Source organism: Myotis myotis, unplaced genomic scaffold (genome assembly GCF_014108235.1).
Source record: "Myotis myotis isolate mMyoMyo1 unplaced genomic scaffold, mMyoMyo1.p scaffold_m19_p_19, whole genome shotgun sequence".
Lineage (NCBI taxonomy): Eukaryota > Metazoa > Chordata > Mammalia > Chiroptera > Vespertilionidae > Myotis > Myotis myotis.
Genome location: NW_023416323.1, coordinates 29,943,977 through 29,964,052, shown reverse-complemented (window position 1 = coordinate 29,964,052; position 20,076 = coordinate 29,943,977). Strand labels below are relative to the sequence as shown.

General features: G+C 39.4%; 1 protein-coding gene across 4 annotated transcripts in view; it reads left to right on the top strand.

Moving 5' to 3' along the window:
* Positions 1-20,076, top strand: part of TANGO6 (transport and golgi organization 6 homolog) — a 145,892-nt gene that overhangs the window by 22,682 nt on the left and 103,134 nt on the right. For all 4 annotated transcript variants that reach the window (XR_004973631.1, XR_004973630.1, XM_036346159.1 and 1 more), the window contains exons 8-11: positions 8,934-9,046; positions 11,340-11,516; positions 13,189-13,315; positions 16,258-16,449. Coding sequence is in view for 2 of the 4 variants with exons in the window: in XM_036346159.1 (XP_036202052.1) it covers positions 8,934-9,046; positions 11,340-11,516; positions 13,189-13,315; positions 16,258-16,449 (609 nt within the window). In the remaining 2 variants the exon portion in view is untranslated. The remainder of the gene's footprint in view (positions 1-8,933; positions 9,047-11,339; positions 11,517-13,188; positions 13,316-16,257; positions 16,450-20,076) is intronic.

Below are 20,076 nucleotides of genomic sequence, written 5' to 3'. Positions count from 1 at the left end.
TCTATTGGTAGACATTTAAGTTGTTTCCATGGAGTTTTTGCTAATCTGTTTGGTATACATTATAGTTTTAATTAGCAGTTAGTTCTCTTATTACTAGTGAGGTTAAGCATCACTTTGTGCTTTTAGTTCATTCTGTAAATTGTTTATATTTTCACTTCTGTAAATTGTTCATATAGTTTGTCCATTAAAAAATTGTGTTATTGGCCTCTTTTAGAGTACTTTCTTTTTTAAAACAGCTTTATTGAGGTATACTTTACAGACCATAAACTAATGTTTAAATTGTACAATTCAATGATTGTTAGTAAATTTACAGAGTTGTGAAACTATTACAATACAGTTTTAGAACATTTCCATCACCCCCTAAAGATGCCTTGTGCCTATTTACAATCACTTCCTCTTCCCACTCTCAGCCCCAGGCAACCACTAATCTGCTCTCTGCCTCTCTGGATTTGCCTTTTGGGGATATTTTGTATGAGGGAATCATGCAGTATGTGCTCTTTTGTGTTTTGTGGCTGGCTTCTCTCTCTTAGCATAATGTTTCTGAGTTTCATATGTTGCATATATCAATATTTTATCTCTTTTTGTTAAGTGATATTCTATTGTATGACTATATCACATTTTGTTCATCTGTTCATTAGTTGATGGACATTTGGATGTAGAGTAAAATCTATTTTAAAAACAGCTGTATAAGATATAATTCACATATTGTATAGTTTACTCATTTAAAGTATTCAAATCAATGGTTTTTTAGTATATTCACAGATTTGTGCAGCTGTCCTCACTATCTTATTTTAGGATATTTCATTACCCAAAATGAAACCCCACACCACTCCCAAATCCTACTATTGCCCCCCAAATGGGGGGAAATCCACTTCTAGTTTGGTGAATTAAAACCTCCTGGAGAGGCAAGCAAAACAGTTTGCCGTAAACACTTGATTATGCACAAGGATTGGGACTATCGTTAAAGTAGAAGGGGTGTAGAAGGGTAATTATTCTCTTAAAAGGTTTTGGCAGCTCAGCTGCAGTGGGAAAACAGAGGAAATGTGTATGTTGGAGGGAAATGGTAAACATTGTGTAAAATTTAGCTACAAAGGATGTGTCTTTATTAACTTTCTGCTAATACTAAATTATAGAGTACAGCTCAACGGCAGGAAATAAGGAAAACATCTGGGATGGTTGAATTGATTCAGCAACTCACTGGGTAACAAGAGGGTGTTTAATTTTAGAGAGGCATTTGGGAACGTTTCCAGCTCTGGTTGTCTCTCTCTCTCTCTCTCTCTCTCTCTCTCTCTCTCTCTCTCTCTCCCTCCCTCCCTCCCTCCCTCCCTCCCTTCCTCCCTCTCTCCTTTTCTTTTTAACAGATTTATTAAGATATAATTCACATACCACACAATTCACACATTTAAAATGTTCAATTCAGCTCTCTGAATGAAAATTTTATGGTGGGAACAATGACAAGGAAAGGCCTTTCTCGCTTGCATCCTTCATACACACAGCGAGTGGAGCCGTATGGCTCTGGTGGGCCGAGTGGGAAGTTCTCACCAATAGAGGTGTATATATATAGGTGCTCGTGGAATTGAATTGAAACTTGGCATAGTTACTTCTACTTCATCTGCATAATAACTCCTACCATCATTTCTATGTTGTGTATCTTACCTCTGGTAAAATTATCTATGACAAAAAGGAGATATGCAGCTCAAATAACTTTTAGTTCATTGGCTTTCTATTCTATTTCCTCTGACTCTGAATGTCTGAGGCCCAAGTCCTAAAATGCTGAAATTCTTTTGTCCTTCCTGGTATGAGAGGGATAAATGGTCTTTCTTTGCCTACAGGGGTGAAGAGAGGCTTAGATTGCATAGAGATTGGTTCTGGGTAAGGCAGGATAAGATAATTCCACTTCTTTCTGACTTGGGTATTTTCTTGGTTTTAAGAGAACTGGCCAGAATCTGATATTGGACTTGGGTTGGAGAAGGAGTAGGGTTATGTAGGGGATGTTTCCTTTTAGTATTCCTTATAGTACTTGCCGAGACTCCCTAAAGGTGGAAGAAATTTTAGGGTAGGAAAGGCTAGAAGGTAACTAATTATTTTATTTTCCTCATTCTCATTTCCATCATCTTTTCTTCCTTCTGTCTTTCTCTCACTCTTTCTGTATTTAGAAAAGATAACATTTGCACATGGTATAAGTTTAAGAAGTGCAAAAGGCTTTAAGTTACCCTCCCTTCCATCTGTGGTTGTCCTCTAAAGGCAGTCATTCTTTCTGGATGTTTCCATCTTTAATTGAACAGTGGCCTTGAATAACATGCAAAGGACTGAAAGAAGCGTCCTTCGAAGCTGTGGGATGTGCAAGTGTTAGATTTTCAAAATGCTGCAGTTCAGATTCTGGTATAGTGTCGTGACAAGCGCCTGCCCCTTTGAGTCAGACCTAGGTTAGAATCTGGCTCCAGGGTTGACTATCAATGTGACTTTAGGTGAAGTCTTTAACACGAGTTGTGGGGGTGAATAAGGTAAATTTTGGTAGGTTCATTGTATGCTTCAATACATAATAGGTGCTCAAAAAACTGTCAGTTCCTTTTTGGTTCAGGGAAATCCTTATTTTAAAGGATAATTTTATGCAGTATGCTCTGAAAACATGAATAGTACAAAATGCTAGATTAGGTAACTTGTCCTGTTCTTCTGCCTCTCACAAGTCTTATTTAAACTCAGTAAGTACATTAGAAGTTCTGGAACATTACTATCAAAAGGATCACTGTGATATTTTAGAAGGCAGCGTTTAGCTAGTTTAACACTTAACAGGTAAAATCAAGTTTCAGCCTGTACTGGATTTCAGTGTTAGGATTAAGTCAGCTTGATTCTGAATAGACTCATCATGTTTTTATTTCCACACTTGTACATCCCTGTGAAAGATAAGGCCATAAACTAAGAAGACAGTTCCATTTACAGTAGCATCAGTGAGAATAAAATATTTAGAAATAAATTTAACATTTGCATAAGGTTGTATGTTTTACAAAATGTTCTAACATGAATTATCTTACTTGGTCCTTACGCTAAAAGCTTAGTGCCTGCATTATAAATGAGGAAATGAGATCTAGGGAGCTTTAAATGTCTTATCCATGTTCACTCACTTGATATGTGATTTTGGGCAGTCACATAGGTGGCACACCCAGTTTCCTGACTCTTGACTTCCCAGTGCTTTTTCAGTTACTCAGCATGTGCTTAACAATGTAATGGGAGTCTATGAAATGCAAGATGGATCTTGTGAGGACTGCTTTCTGTTTTGTTTTGCTTTGAAACAGAAACATTTATAAAGAGCAAGGAGGGCCAAAGATACGGTGACAGAAGATGATTTTACTTTGGGTGGTGGGCACACAATCCAATATACTAGTACAAATCATGTATCATGGAAATATACACTTAAAACCCATATGATATTATTAACAATTGTCACCCCAATACATTTAATTTTTAAAAAAGGAAACACATGTTTATTCTTAATACTTTTGACCATTTTGACTCTTGTGAGTTTTTCCTTTCCTTTTTATTTAAATTTCTAGTCAAGCCTGCCAGAGAAATTCAGTCCTTCAGACATTGAAGATAGTAGGCACTGAACAAGCCAATATGGTAAAGTCAAGCCCTCTTTTGTCCAATCTGCTCTCCCTTTCATGGCTGAAGTTCTGTTCTGTTCAGTTAATTTGCATTGATTGAGTAGCTTCTAGCTATAAGTTGTTTTTTGTGTGTGTGTGTGTTTTTTAATGAAAATACAGAGTGCTTGTAACTTCTCCACAAAAGTAGAGCTTTTGAGAAAGTAAACACCAGTCAGTCTTTGTTCATTCATTCTTTGAATCAGTTACTTGGTCACCAAAAAAAAATTTACCAACTACCTACTAAGTGCCTGACACTCTTTGAAGTTTACAAATGCAGAAATGATTAAGCAGGTTGCTGCCTTCAAGGAGCTCCCAGTCAAGCAAAGAGTTACAGTAATGTGCGCTCTGTGTATAATTAAGTACCCAGAAACACGCCTCTGCTACTTGTTAGAGCAGCCGTCCTCTAAGCTTGAATGAAGGGTTGTAAGGCTTAACCGCGGGCGCCTTCTCTCATGGCTGGCTCTGTGATGGAAAGCCAAGATGCATTCAGGAAGGAATGTGGAAATCCCCAGAAAGGAATGAGGAAATCCCCAGGCTGCCAGTGGGATCACTGGTACCCATCTGTTTCCTCTTCTAATCTGTTCTGAGCCGATAATGGTTTTTATAGAGCCATACTGTTCTCTTATTTTGCCCGACAGCTCTGTCCTACACATTTATACTTGAAAAGCCACAGCTAGATAAGGAAGTTCAGCTGCAAAGCACCATTTGACTTACAGAGGGGCTTTTTTACACCAAAGGACTGAAAAGGTACCTTGAGAGTCTGTCTCTCCCTTCTCTGCTTCAGCTTTTCCAGGGTATTTTGTTTGGTGATCCCTGGCTGTACAGATACATAAAACATTTCAACTAAATAGGATTTCATCTTTAAAGTACTAAGTTCACAACTGATAGAACAGAAAGTGTGTCTGGAAGGGATAGAAATTTTGGTCAAATTGAAGATTAAGTGTTTCAAAAAATTTTGGGTGGGAAAAGATGGTTCTTTTTCCCCCAGCTAGTCTTACCTCTTAATGGCTGAGGTACCAGAAAGGTATAAAAGAAAATGAGCAAACTTGCAATCAAGTCAGAGAATGCTCGATTAAACCTGAAAGAGGCCTTAAAACTTGATTAATCCAACCCCATTATTTTCCACATAAGGAAACTGAGACTCAATTTGTGTTACATCTCACAACTGGACAGTGGAAGTATTTACAAACAATCCTATGCGAAACATACCCAATAGTTATACTGCTGAAAAAAGGAAACTTTCTAATGATATGGAACATTTTTAGCACAGGTAGAAATAATATATGAAGTATTGAATTGTGTTTCAAAACTTGAATTCCCATCCCACTTTGCCTCCAGGTGAGGAGAGAGGAACCCCAACTAGAAAGAGATAACACATAAGCACAGTCCAAGGAAATTCTACAATGCCTGGATGTTAGGGCACAGAGATGGTGCAGTAAAGTTCTCCCTCCCTCAGAGGGGAGGAAGCAGCTTGCCTATTGTGCCTTGACTGCTTCTTCAGTTGGTGCTGTCACCAGCCTGGTGTGGAGGAGACTGGCCCAGCAGTTCCCTTTATATGTAGTATGACTTCACTGGAAGGACTGTTTTTGTTTTTGTTTTCTAGAGCATTTGTTCATTGTCAGTGTTGGCACCAGAGATCGTAGTTCAGTCAGTCATCCTCCTGTGCTCTGTTGTGGGTCACTAAACTCCAGGTACAAGTCAATAATCTGGGAAGTCCACTTAAGGGGGAAGCAACCAGAGTCTACTTTGGAAGTATAAGTAGAGGTTAATGTTGCATGTTGGGTGCAGACCAAACTGTGAACCTGCATGTGAGTTTAGTATGAGGCAAGAGATTGGAAGGAAGGGGCTGTCATTGGGAAGGACTGCCTAAGATATGGCCCTGGAGATCCACCAGAAGACTTGGTAGAAAGGGACTATATCAGATGCTCAGTAGGAGGAAGAGGAAGTGGTACAGAAGCTGCTGTCCATGGTGCCACTCAGGAACTCCAGCTCTCTTTTGCAGATTGCAGGAATAGAGTTATTAATAGCCTGACTAGCTGGGGTCTACTGGTTATGGGGGGTGGGGTGGGGGACAGCTGGGAGAAAGTTGGTATGGGTTAGGAACTGAAGCATTGAAAATATTATTATAAACAAGGGGAGTGAGTATGGGAGGTCATGGAGTACAATGCTTTATTCTTTTTTAAACTGTGGTAAAATACACACAACATAAAATTTACCATTTTAGACACTTTAATTCAGTGGCATTAAGTCCATTCACAATGTTGTACAACCATCACCACTCTCTGGTTTCAGAACTTTTTCATCACCCCTGACCGAGTCATAGGCTCGATCCCCAGAAGGTGTTATGCAGGAGGCAGCCAATTGATGTTTCTCTCTCATCACTGATGTTTCTCTCTCTCTATCTCTCTCTCTAAAAATCAATAAAAACATTTTTTAAAAAACTGCTTATTTACCAAAAATTGAGGTAACACAACATAATCATCTCCTCTGATAGGTGCTGAAGTAGGAAATTTGACTTTTGCCTTCAAGGCTAGATGAAGAGGTTAGAGATAACTATATATTCAAAGATTGATTATAGGTTAGAAGCTTTAAAATGCTATTGGAATTCAGAGGAGAAAAGTCACTAATAGTTGTTAGATGCTTAACGAATATTTGCATGAATGAATGAATGAATAGTTGAACAGTCAAATACATAGCTGGCCTATGGAAGAAGAACTTGATGGGTCAATTTAATAAGTACCACTGTACAAAATACAATCTAGTCATTAAGATGCAGAGCAATCTATTAGGTGGAGAACAGAAACTGGATTTTGATGATTTTTTTTAGATGGCTAGTCCAAAACTTTTGGAAAATACTTTCATTAAGGAGATGTAAAGAAAGATAGACTTGGGCACAATACAGGAAGAATTTACTATTAACATTGGAAGGAAGGTGACAGTACTGTATGTGTCAAGCAGAGGCCATTAAAGTTCTTTGAGATAGAGAGAAAATTATTGATCAGATGGAGCCAAAGGAGACTTTATTGCCAAATCGTTCCACTTTGAAAAAAATCCATTTCTCTACTCCTATCTGTGAATTTAATGAATTATTAGTTGATGAGTTGATAGGAATTATTCTTTTTCTTTTTTAATATATTTTATTGATTTTTCACAGAGAGGAAGGGAGAGGGACAGAGAGTTAGAAGCATCGATGAGAGAGAAACGTCAATCAGCTGCCTCCTGCACATTCCCCACTGGGGATGTGCCCGCAACCCAGGCACATGCCCCCAACTGGAATCGAACCCAGGACCTTTGAGTCCGCAGATCAACGCTCTATCAACTGAGCCAAACCAGTCAGGGCGATAGGAATTATTCTTAATTTCCCTCTCTTTCCACATGCCCTTCCTCTCGTCACTCTCTATCCCTGTAACCTGTTTTGTTTTTCTTCATCACACTTGTCATTACCTGATATTATATCTGTTGTTTATTCACTGTCCCCCCAACTAGAATGTAGATGCAGACCATTTGTTCACTTCTGTATGCCTGGCACACAATTGATGCTCAATAAGCATTTGCTGAAGCTTTAGAATAACAATAAATAACATACGTATAAATAGCTGTACAGTTTTTCCTAAATATAAAAGTAGTACTTCTTTCTTGTTAATAAAATACAGAAAAGTATAAGGAGAGGATTTAAAAATTGGAGGAATTTATCAACAACAACTTATACCCCTGGGAAATGTGCTTGATTGAGTTCATGTTAAAGTTTTAGGTTTTTGGGCCCCATCAAGCCAGTAAATAATAAAGATTTAACCCTATCTGTGTGTTTTTTGTTCTTTGTTTTGTAATGTACAAAAGATGCTGGTAAGGAAGGATGGCTCCATGGGGATTACCTCTGGGAACACAGAATCCAAAGCCGAACAATGGGCTCTTACGTTATCTGGGCAATCTGTTTTGTACCTCCTGTAATTGGTGACATATAATTAGGCCTGCATATTACTTCTGAACACTGCACTTCATTTAGCTGGGCTTATGGAGATTAGATCATGCACAGGAAGCTGGCTCCTTGGTTATCGAGCTCCATGGAGCAGTTGGGAGGCTTAAGGAGGGTGAAAAATTAGGGTTGATTTAAAGGGACAGGATTCTCTGGAAAAGCACAGAGATTTTTCCACTTTGTGCCTCTATGACCTTTAGTTTCCCATAAGCAGTATTGATTCTTGCCTCAATACTTTCTGTAAAAAAGGGCCTCTTTAAGCTTTCCTTTCCTCACCCTTTAAAAAAGGCTGCTAATACTGACATTGTGAGATTGTTTTCATTTTCATGAGCTAACTCTTTAAAGAATATAACAGTACCTAGAGAAGATAAAACCCCAGCACAGTTCCTGGAACACATACTAAGAGTATAATCATTGTCAGTTTCTTTTCCCCCCCGCTCCTTTTATCCACTGTTATCACTGTCCACATTATCGGGCTTTAATTAATTTATTGTAAAATAATTACATTTTGAAATCCTAGTATGTTTGACTGGAGTTTTGAATAGTATTTTGCACTTCTTAGGATACTTTAAGTTACCCACCTTGAGTCATTGTTATTATAATTGTTTACTTGTTTTATTCTTGTTAGATCACAAGCAGTCTGAGAGATGACTCTTATTCATTTTTATATTCACTACCTAGGACAGTACTTTGATCCCAGTGGATATTCAAAAAATATGTACCATAATTATTGTTAATAAAAATCAGCATCCCCACACACTTACCCTATAAGGCCAATGCAGATCTAGATACACAGCATAACTTCTTTGAACATTTATTGACTTGGAGAGAATAGGACATACCATTTTGCCAGTAACATTTTAAGAGTGACAGATCTAGAGCAAGCTATGTTTTTTTGTGTTGTTTTTTTTCCAAACTAGGTTTAACTTTTTCTATATGGCATTGATTGCTTGTTAGTTTCTAAGAGCAGGGCCTTCAGCAGTAAGAGAATTATTGTACAGATGAATAATAGGCAGATTAGGAGACTCAGAGGTAATCAAAAGTAGGAAAGTAAGGGGTCAGAAAATGGGTCAATTTACCCATTTTGCTCAGCAGTTTTTTAGGCTGTGCACACAAAAGAGCTGCAGCCCAGTCTCCCTCCATGTGTTTCAGCCTGTCTGTCAATCTCAAATGGTTTCATTGGCCTTAGAGCTAAAATTGTTTGTCTTAGCACTAGTGTGTTGCTTACGGTAAGACTCTGAGCCCTGGTAATAAGTGTATGCTGTTTGATTCCCATTCCTCTGGCTTTGCAGTTACTCTCTCCTTTTCCTTTTCCCTAGGTGTACGTGGTGGGGAATGAGCCTTTAACAGTTTTGGTGGATTCCCTGCTTCCCGTCCTGGGAGTGCTCTTTTCTCTCTACTGCTTTACCAAGCAGAGCGTGTCTCACATAAGGTAAACAACCAGAGAAACTTACTTGTTTATAAATAGTGAAGTCTTCTCTTGCATGTTGCTCTTGTTCTTATTTTGAATTTAACATGTCACCTTATAATTAACTAGAGGCCCGGTGCACAACATTTGTGCACTCGAGGGGAGTGGGGGCGTCCCTCAGCCCGGCTTGCTCCCTTTAGCAGTCTGGGAGCCCTTGGGGAATGTCTGTCGGACATTCTTAGGGCTGCCACAGAGGCGGGAGAGGCTCCCACCACTGCCGTTTGTGGCTGAGTAGCGCTCCCCCTGTGGGAGCACACTGACCACCAGGGGGCAGCTTCTGCATTGAGCGTCTGCCCCCTGGTAGTGCACGTCATAGTGAACGGTCATTTCACCATTCAGTCAATTTGCATATTACCCTTTTATTATATAGGATTTTTTCTTTTCAGTCAGGAAAGCATTTGAGAACCTTCTTATTCTGCTCATCTAGAAAAGAGAGAGCTTTGTAAATTGCAGGGGATTGGGTGTAGGTTTTAAAATGACTTGCCTCAGCCTCAGTCCTAGACATCAGAGATGAATATTTACATGTATGAACATGCCCCTGTTTAACCAGTGAAAAATACTGGAATTACATGTCTAGGAAGGAGGAAATAGAGGATGGTTCATAACTACCTCATGGGGAGCTAGGAATCAAGCTCGGGAAATCTGGATCTGAATATAGACTCTGTAATTTAGACTTGGATTTGGTGTTAGTGCTGCACAGGATAGTTTAGAATGAAGGGGTTTCTTAGTCATCCAGAAAATAACCTTTTGTATTGGGATTTAAGTAGGACTCCTTTTTTATCAGCTCTATTTTCACAGCTACTTATGTGGTTTCTTTCTCCTTATAAGAGTTTATATCCTTTCTAAAATCATACAGAATTCTGATTTTTGGTGTTTGGAAATAACCTATATGTAATCTGATATATCATAATGGTACCTTCTTCATTGAGTTATTATGAAGATTAATTGTGCATTAAACTGTTTAGCAAATAGAAAGCTACCATCATCACCAGGGGGTGAAGGAAAGTATAGTTGACCTTTGCATAACATAGGTTTGAACTGTGTGGGTCTATAGACAATTTTTTTCAATAAATACCTGTACTGTTTTCAGGCTGTGCTTGGGATCTGTGGATGTGGAGGGCTGACTGTACATTAATCTATTCCACTTTATTTATTTATTTTTTATCCTCACCCGAGGATATTTTTCCATTGATTTTTAGAGAGAGTGGAAGAGAGAGGGAAAGACAGAGAGAAATATCCATGTAAGAGAAACACTTCCATTGGTTGCCTCCTGCACACGCCCAGACCAGGGCCCGGGCTGGGGAGGATCACGTAAACTGAGGTACATGCCCTTGACTGGAATCGAACCCGGGACCCTTTGGTCCAGAGGCTGACGGTCTATCCACTGAGCCAACTGCCTAGGGCAATCTGTGCCATTTTATATAGGGGACTTGAGCATCTTCAGATTTTGGTATTTGCAGGGGATCCTGGAATTGATCCCCCAAGGATATGGAGGGACAACTTAAGTTTTCGGAGAATCAGAAGTTTATACATGTATTTTTACTGTGTGTGTGTGTGGGGGGGTCGGTATCCCTAACCCCCACATTGTTCAAGGGTCAACTGCACTGTCTTGCATATTAGTCAAAGCTTACATATTGCCTTTGACTCTAACTTTTGGTTAGCGCATCATTGTAGCCCAAAGCCATATGGGAAGTGACAATAGAAAGGGCAGTGTGAGATGGAGACTATATATGTGAATTTGGCTTTCATGGACCATCCATATAATAACTCTTGTTTTAATTTTGAAACCCAAGTCCTCATAGCACTGTCATGTCCACATCAGAGACTGAGAAGGGAGAGGCAAGTGTTTATTCCAGTCCTCTCCTAGTTGAAAAGGGGATGAGGAATCAGCAAGAATTTGTTGGTATGCTGTTTCTTGGTCGCCAGCTATTGGTCCCATTGGTAGTGATGGTTTCATCAGTGTAAACTTTCTTTCACAGTGCCTAATCCAAAGGCAGTGGGTACACTTCGATTACAAAAAATACATTCACATGGGGCTCATATGTCATATCACATTTATTTCTAGAGCCAAAGATCCGTCAGTCACTCATTGAATTTCAGGATATTTGTAAGAAGCATTCTTTTCACTCCTGCACTTCAGTGGAACTAGGTGACTATGCCAGCATTTAGAATGCAGTGGGACCTGACAGTCTTTCTTTCTCTCTTGTTAGATGCATAGAGTAAGATGACAAGCTCATTTATAACTTTTTTCTGCCAGGTCACTTTGCCAAGAGATCTTATTGTGGATTCTGGGGAAACTGGAGAGGAACAAAGCAGTTGCCAGCCTAAAAGGATTTGCAGGATTGGACAGATCTGTGCCTTCACTCCATTCTCTGTGTCAGTTTAGAGCTGCCACTCAAGGTGGTATTATGGTTACCATCAAAGAGGCCATTTGGTGAGTCCAACCACCCTTTTCTATCTCTCTTCAGATTTAATTGTACCCGAGGCCATTCTGTGATTTGTCCACTAAGGGGCGCTGATAGGAAGGAAACAAAAAAGCAGCTGACATGCGCCCGTTTATTATAGTGTCTAAATGAAATGTGAGCCTCTTTTTAAAAAATTTTATTTTCTTGTTTAAAGTATTACAAATAGTAGTACATATGTCTGCTTTTTTCCCCCATTGACCTTCCCCTGGCCTTTAGTAATCCTCCAGGCTTTTCCTCGATGCTAGCTAATAGTAGGTGCAATCTACTGGAGCCTCACAGCTCGGCCCCTTACTTCACAAAGACTTTGCCAGTGAATCAGAATAAAGGACAGACACATGTTCACCCTCAACACCATAAACCAGCCGTGGGCAAACTGTGGCCCGCAGGCTGGATCCGGCCCGTTTGAAATGAATAAAACTATTGGAAAAAAAGACCGTACCCTTTTATGTAATGATGTTTACTTTGAATTTATATTAGTTCACACAAACACTCCATCCATGCTTTTGTTCCGGCCCTCCGGTCCAGTTTAAGAACCCATTGTGGCCCTCGAGTCAAAAAGTTTGCCCACCCCTGCCATAAACCAACGTGCTTTCTCACTCTCAAAATGGTATATATGTTCTGAATCAGACGTTTTCCTATGGGAAATTGCTTGATAGCTCTCTTTTATAGAAATTTTATAATGACAGTTTGTTTCTCCCAGGGATTGATTAGAAGGTGCTTAATAAATGTTACTGGAATGGGTAATTTATTTCTCCAACATCTCACAAGTGTAGGTTAAATTATTTCCATTTTCTGGGTGATATGTATAGATGTTATTACCTCAGACTGTAAATTATTCTTATCAGATTTCACAAAGTATTTACCTGGTGGCAGCTACTGTACTTAGATCATATCACATTAAAAATGCTGTCGTTTGTTAAAGTGTTTAAATTTAATTTTTTTATTCATGGTTGACTGAGTTTTAGAACACTTTCAATATGATGAACTTGAGGAAAATAAACATATTGATTGCAAACAATTATCAGTACAAACTCAAGCTAGTATTTTACTGAGAGTTATTTTGTTGAGCATTGGTAGGTTCTATGGTTATGCCCTTGAACTGAAAGAGTTTAAAATTTTGGGGCATGTTTATTTAAAAATTCCTTTGGTACGGTTGAAACAGGGACCAATTTAGTGACTATATAGAGAATTTTATAGTATTTAACTTATCAGTAGTTAAAAATTATTGCTATCTTAACAAGCCTTTAGTGCACATGTGTCAAAATCAACAGCTCTTATTGAAACTAAAGTTGTCTTTATTGTAGGAAAGATAGTGAATAGGCAGTGCTTGAATGAATTTCCATCCCTACCAGATCCTTAACCTGGGGTCTCCACATGGACTTTTAAAGGGCTATAATCTCCTGAAATTATACACAAGTTTTTTTATATGCAAACATGGATTTTTTTTCCCCCTGGAGTGAAGGGAAAATAATTTAAACAAAAATTTGAGGTCTTTTTAATGATTTGTTGTATGGAAAAATAACATGTTACTTTAGAATATTATTAATGGGGTTTAAAAAAAAATATCTCTGGGGGTGGGAGGGGAAAAAAAAACCTCTGGGTGATCAATCTTCCCAAGATAAATATGACTTCACATTGCAGTGATGAAGATGAAGCCCTGTACCAGAAGGTATCCTCAGAGCAGTACCAGCTAGAGCACCTCGGGGACTTGCTGTCCCACTGCCAGGAAAGTGGGTTGGCTGGTGACTTCTTCATCTTCTGCTTGAAGGTAAGAGCTACAGTACATGTGCAGTTCATGGTCAGCTTTATTCCAGGGTAGTATCAGGAGCCCCATTGAATTTTCAAGCCAGTCATAATCTTAGGTTCTAAAATTAGGGCCTGTTAGGATAAATAATCAGAGGATATAAGGATAATTTATGTTTTAGGAGGTTTGGTAAAAAGAAGAAACCTACCCTCAGCAGTACACGTGTAACTGAACGACTTTGCAAGGTACTCTGCCCTGAAATTTTAGAGATGACCAAAGCAGAACTGTTGATCTATGAAAGGGTTAATCTTTGCTCTGTGTTCATAGTAAGAACTCTTTTGAAGTTAATAGCAGGTTTTACAGCTATAGAATAATCCCTTATCCTTTCTGACTATTGTTTTGTCAGGTATTTAGAAAGGAGATTTAGCAGTGCTGCCTCTCTCATTTCATTTTGTAGCCGCTTGAAGACCTTCTCTGGGTTTGCTTCTTGGTGCTGGTGGTTGTCCTTCCTGTTGTCCTAATCTCCCAACAGTAACCTGTACTCCATACTGTTACTCCTCATTCGCACTATTTGAGACCTTAAGCCTCTGATTCCCTGTCTTCCAGCTCTGCCTTCTCCATTATTTCCCCTAAATAAAGTGCCTACTCCAAGAGAATGTTTGTGGAGTTTAAGAATGGTGTGGGTGTGGGAGAATACAAGGAGTGAAATAGGGCTAATAATTCTAGAATTTGAAGTTGGGGTACTTTTTTTAAAAAAAATATATATTTTATTGATTTTTTACAGAGAGGAGGGGAGAGGGATAGTTAGAAACATCGATGAGAGAGAAACATCGATCAGCTGTCTCCTGCACAACCCCTACTGGGCATGTGTCTGCAACCAAGGTACATGCTCTTGACCGGAATCGAACCTGGGACCTTTCAGTCCGCAGGCTGATGCTCTATCCCAGGGGTGGGCAAACTTTTTGACTCGAGGGCCACAATGGGTTCTTAAACTCGACCGGAGGGCCGGAACAAAAGCATGGATGGAGTGTTTGTGTGAACTAATATAAATTCAAAGTAAACATCATTACATAAAAGGGTACGGTCTTTTTTTTTTTTTTAGTTTTATTCATTTCAAACGGTCCGGATCCGGCCCACGGGCCATAGTTTGCCCACGGCTGCTCTATCCACTGAGCCAAACCAGTTAGGGCTGGGGTACTTTTTTGATGCTTTCTCCTCTGCCACATTCACATCTACCCCCTCCGCCCAGCCCACTCATTGTAAATAACATTACAAGAATATATGTCCTCTTAATTTGACACTTTAAAAATTTTTATTTAAAAACGAAAAAAGTGAAAGGTGTTTTTCGTTGTTGTTTTTTTTTCCCCCCTCTAAACAAAGGTTTTCCCACCTTGGAATTATTGACATTTTGGGTTGGATAATTTTTGCTGGCTGCAGGTAAGGGGAGATGGGAGGCCTTCTGGTGAGGATTGGGGGCTTCCTGTGCATTGTAGGGTGTTTAGCACCATCTCTGACCTCTTCCCACTAGCTGCTTGTACCACCCTCCAATTATGATGACCAAAAATGTCCCCAGACATTGCTAAATGTCCCCCTGGGGAGCAAAATTGCTTAGGCACAGTTGGGAAGCACTGCTCTAAACTCTCAGTTACTCTGTTAAAGCATTAATTGTTAACACATTGCGGACCAGTAGTTTTATTGCTAGCTTTACCCAGTGGCCAGATAAGTTTCTATTGAACGAGTATAAAAACTGTTTACATAAATGTTAAAGGCACGCTTTAAAATTAAATACCCATTGCATTTTGAAGTTATTTATTATATGTTCTTACCAGCTAATATCTTTTTAAAGTATGATACTTTGTAAAACACTGTGTAATATGAAGTGTCAGTTCTCCTGATCCGTTTAAATAAGCTAAGGTTTTGCCTTCCTAAGGAAATTTGCAATATGAAGAGTAGGGGAAAAGCCTACAAAACCCACAGTAATGAATTATGTATTGGTAGAAATTTAGTTCTAAATATCTTAGGGAAAAAGGGCTGTGGTGCTGAAAGCATCAAATAGTCTCTAAAGAGGGGTTGGAAATGTTATTTGGCTTTAGTTCAAGGAAGGCTAGTGATGGAGATCATAAAAATACTAGTGAAATAAGTCTTTCAAACTAGTTCTTTGTGTGTATGTTTTTCATTATGAAGTTTTAAATTTTCATACACAGGGTATCATAGTATAGGTACTATTCTGCAGCTTACATTTTTTACTCCACAGTGCTTTTGAGAGCTCTCTGTATTGATATCCACATAGACCTAGTTCATTTATCTCAACTGCTGCAATATAATAAGTACATCACAATTTATTCATTTTCTTATCGCTGGACATTTTTGTTTCAAATTTTTGGCTATTATAAATAACTAGAGGCCTGGTGCACAAAAATTTGTGCACTTGGGAGGGTCCCTCGCCCTGGCCTGTGCCCTCTTGCAGTCTGAGACCCCTCAGGGAATGACTACCTGCTAGCTTAGGCCCACTCCCCAGAGGATTGGGCCTAAGCTGATAGTCAGACATCCCTCTGGCAGCCCAGGAGCCCTCGGGGGATGTCCACTTGCCAGCGGGGAGCAGGCCTAGCTGCAGTCGGACATCCTTAGCGCTGCTGAGGAGGCAGGAGAGGCTCCCACCACCAGCGCTGTACTGGCAGCCTTCATCCTGGCTTGTGGCTGGGCAGAGCACCCCTGTGGGAGCACACTGACCACCAGGGAGCAGCTCCTGCATTGAGCTTCTGCCCCCTGGTGGTCAGTGTGTGTCAAAGTGACCAGTGATTCCCAGTTGCTCTGCTGTTAGGGTCAATTTGCATATTACCCTTTTATTATATAGGATGCTGCAGTGAACACAGACTAGTCCTTTAAATACACATTTCAAACTGAGTTTTCTAGCTGTTGTTGAGCCCTTTGTCCCACAGGCTTTCCCTTTTCTCCTACACTGACAGGAGTTGACTCATGTGGCTGTGGAAAATGAAGCAGAGTTAAAAACGCAGCACTTCTCCAGCAAAAGCCTCTTGGAATTAGAACAGCACCAGACTCTTCTGGTGGAAGGCCAGGAGCAGAAGCTGCTGGTACTGCAGCTGTTGGCTGTTCTGTGCGAGAGGATGTCTGAGCAGATATTCACAAACATCACTCAGGTCAGTGTCCGTCACATTCTGGATCCAGCCTGGTTTGGTTTCTTTACATTCTTTCCAAAAAATGTTCAAAGAATGTTACTCAGAGTGTGGTTTGATGACACCTGCCTCAGTGTTACCTGGAATGCTGGTTAAACATGCCAATTACTGAGCCCACACTAGACCAAGAGGATCGACACTTTCACAGGTCCTGGGAATCGGCATGTTTATTAACAAACTCCTGAGGCGATTCTTATGTGCATATAACTTTAAGAACTGTTTTAAATGTTTATATGTTGTATCAGAGTGGTTTTTAACTTCACTAGAGACTGGGCATCTGTGGTTTTTGTTGTTGTTGTTAATTCTCACCTGAGCATATGTTTTCATTGATTTTTAGAGAGAGTGGAAGGGAGGAGGAGAGACAAAGAGAGGGAGAAACATCAATGTCACATCAATTGGTTGCCTCCCGCATGCCAGGGCCAGGGATGGAGCCTGCAACTGAGGTACGTGCCCTTGACCGGGATTGAATCCGGGACCCTTCAGTCTGTGGGCTGACACTCTATCCACTGAGCCAAATGGGCTAGGACAGCATCTATACTTAAAAAATACATTTTTTTACTTTTATTTTTTATTTAATTTCTTTATTGATTAAGTTATTACATATGTGTCCTTATCCCCTAAAAAACACATTCTTAATTGATTTTTAGAGAGAGAGGGAGGGAAAGGGAGCCACAGAGAGAGAAATGTGGATAGGCTGCCTCCTGCACACCCCCTACCTTGATAGCCTGCAAACTGGGAATCGAACCGGCAACCTTTTGGTGCACAGGATGATGCCCAACCAACTGAGCCACCCAGCCAAGGCTGGGCATCTGTATTTTTTAATGCTCTATGGATGTGCATCAAAAGTTGAGAATGATTAGAAACTCAAATTTAAGAAAACAATCATCTAGACTAGAATTTTACAGGTCCTCTAACTCACAGATTTTCTCCCTAATAGCCTGTGAAGTTTTAAGATTAAAACAAAAATGCTTTCAGAGTAGAGTAACTATGTGAATCAGGGCCTGAATTTTATTGGCTCAGACATAATTTTTATAGTTTTTTGTGTTTTTTTTTAATCCTCACCCAAGGATATTTTCTCCATTGCTTTTTAAGGAGTCGAAGTGAGGGGTGGGGGTGGGGGGGGGGTGGAGAAACATTGATGTGAGAGAGACATATCGATTGGTTGCCTCCCACAGGAGCCCTTACCTGGCGGCAACCCAGGTACATGCCCTTGACCAGGAATTGGAATCGAGCCTGAGACCCTTTGTTGGCGGGCGGATGCTCTAACCACTGAGAACACCAGCCAGGGCTTACCAGCTTTTTTAAAAATAGGAGATAAAAGTAATAAAGCATAAGCAGTGCAGGTGCCATATTATACCATTTTACCAGAATTAGTTGTTGCTTGGTGAATAGTCGGTTGTAAGATGGTATGATTGTCACGTTTAAATCTGATTCTCCAGCTCTTTGTATCCTTCTCATTGTCATCTGCCTCGGGTGTTGCTAAGCAGCATTTCAGTACAGCTCCTGCTGAGAAAATTTGCAGCTGCCTGTCAGCTCTGACTTATCGTGACTGTTTAATGAGAATTATGGTCATGATTTTTTTTCTTGGCCTCTTATTCCTTCAGTTCATTGACCCTGAGTTATGTTACTCAGTGGGGTGATTTGTTTCTCTTGCGTTTATATCATTTCCCTGAAGACTTTCACATGTACATCTTATGTTTTTGTCTTAGGATGCTAGTTGGAAGGGGAAATGATCTAAAAATGTATATGACTTGAGCTTTTGCTCTTATCTCCCATTATTCCCAATTAAGGAACAATGGTTTGAGGCTGATACAAAAATGATTTGTCCCATTAAATTATCCTTCAGTTAAGGTTAAAATGTATCAGGACAAAAAGAAACAAAAAAATATTAAATTGCATTTAGTAGTCTTACTGCTAGTGATACTTTTGGTATGTTATTTTGAAATACACACATATGGATAAGTTATAAGTAATAAATATTATAGTAATTTGGTTAATATGATTAGGAACCAAAATCTTTAGTGTAAGAAAAGAATTATAAATATAAAATCAAAGAACTTGAGTATAAACCCTAGTATATTGAATTTTGATTGGAAGTATGAGTGTGAACTCATGATGTGTTTTTCTCTTTTTGAAAAATAGATAATTCCTAGCTAGGTTCACTGTCAGTGCCAAGAAGCAATGACAGCCCAGTAGCAATAAACATCATTTGTGCTGAATTATAGTTTCTTTCTTTTTTTAAAAAAAAATATTTTATTGATTATTTACAGAGAGGAAGGGAGAGGGATAGAGAGTTAGAAACATCGATGAGAGAGAAACACTGATCAGCTGCCTCTTGCACACCTCCCACCAGGGATGTGCCTACAACCAAGGTACATGCCCTTGACCGGAATCAAACCCGGGACCCTTCAGTCCGCAGGCCGACGCTCTATCCACTGAGCCAAACCGGTCAGGGCCTGAATTATAGTGTCTAAATACCATTTCCTACTAAAAGAACACAAAGCTTATAGGATTAAAGGTTTATTTGTGGTCTAGGGTAGGAATTGTACACTATAAGCCTCAGGGCATTTTATTGTACCTGAATATAAGGAAACTATGTGAAATTAATGAGTTCATGTCAATAATACTCAGGAGCCCATTTGAAAGGGCCGTAGGACATTTTGAGTATTAAAAGGAATAATGCCTGTCATGGATGTAAGCACATCAAAGTTATAAAAATTCTAGTCCCTACAAAAAAAAAAAAAAAATCCCATATAGGACATCTTTGGAGATTGTTAGGGCATTACTCATTAATTTGTAAATTGATAAATGAAGGCAAAGAATAAAGCATTTATCTTGCTTTTCCTTGGGAACTGTATTTCAATGTAAGCAAATAGTTGATGAAGGAAAAATTTTCTTTATACAGGAATCACAGCTAAAAATTCAAAGAACTAGAAAATTATTTCTTTCAATCCCTTAATGAAATAATGGGTCTAAGTAACAATCATCAATATCTGCTAAAATCATTAGGAATACTGTATAATGAATGTAATTAGGCCAAATACACCCAAACCATCTGATCCCCTCACCCCCAGCACAGCATTTTATTAAGAAGACTTTCAGCCCTGGCCAGTGTTGCTCAGTTGGTTGAGCTTTGTCCCATGCACCAAAAGGTTACTGATTCCATTTCCAGTCAGGGCACAAGCCCTGGTTTTGGGCTTGATCCCCAGGAGGAGGCATGCAGGAGGCATGCAGGATGTTTCACTCTCACATCAATGTTTCTCTCTCTCCCTATCCCTTCCTTTCTCACTAAAATCAATATAAACATTTTTTTTTAAAAAAGAAAGCTTTCAAATTTGAAAGAATTTTATAGTGATTACTTACATATCCACTGCCTAGATTCTATTAGCATTTGATTATACTTGCTTTATCACATATTAGTCCCTGTTTTCAACAGTCTATCCACCTCATTTTTGATGAATTTCAGGGTTAATGCAAATATCAGTATATGCCTCCCTAAATATTCAGTATGGACTGTTCATCTTAACATCACCATAGGTAGACAAGCAGACATTATGTGCCTCCTGATATAATAAAGTAGGACAGATGCAG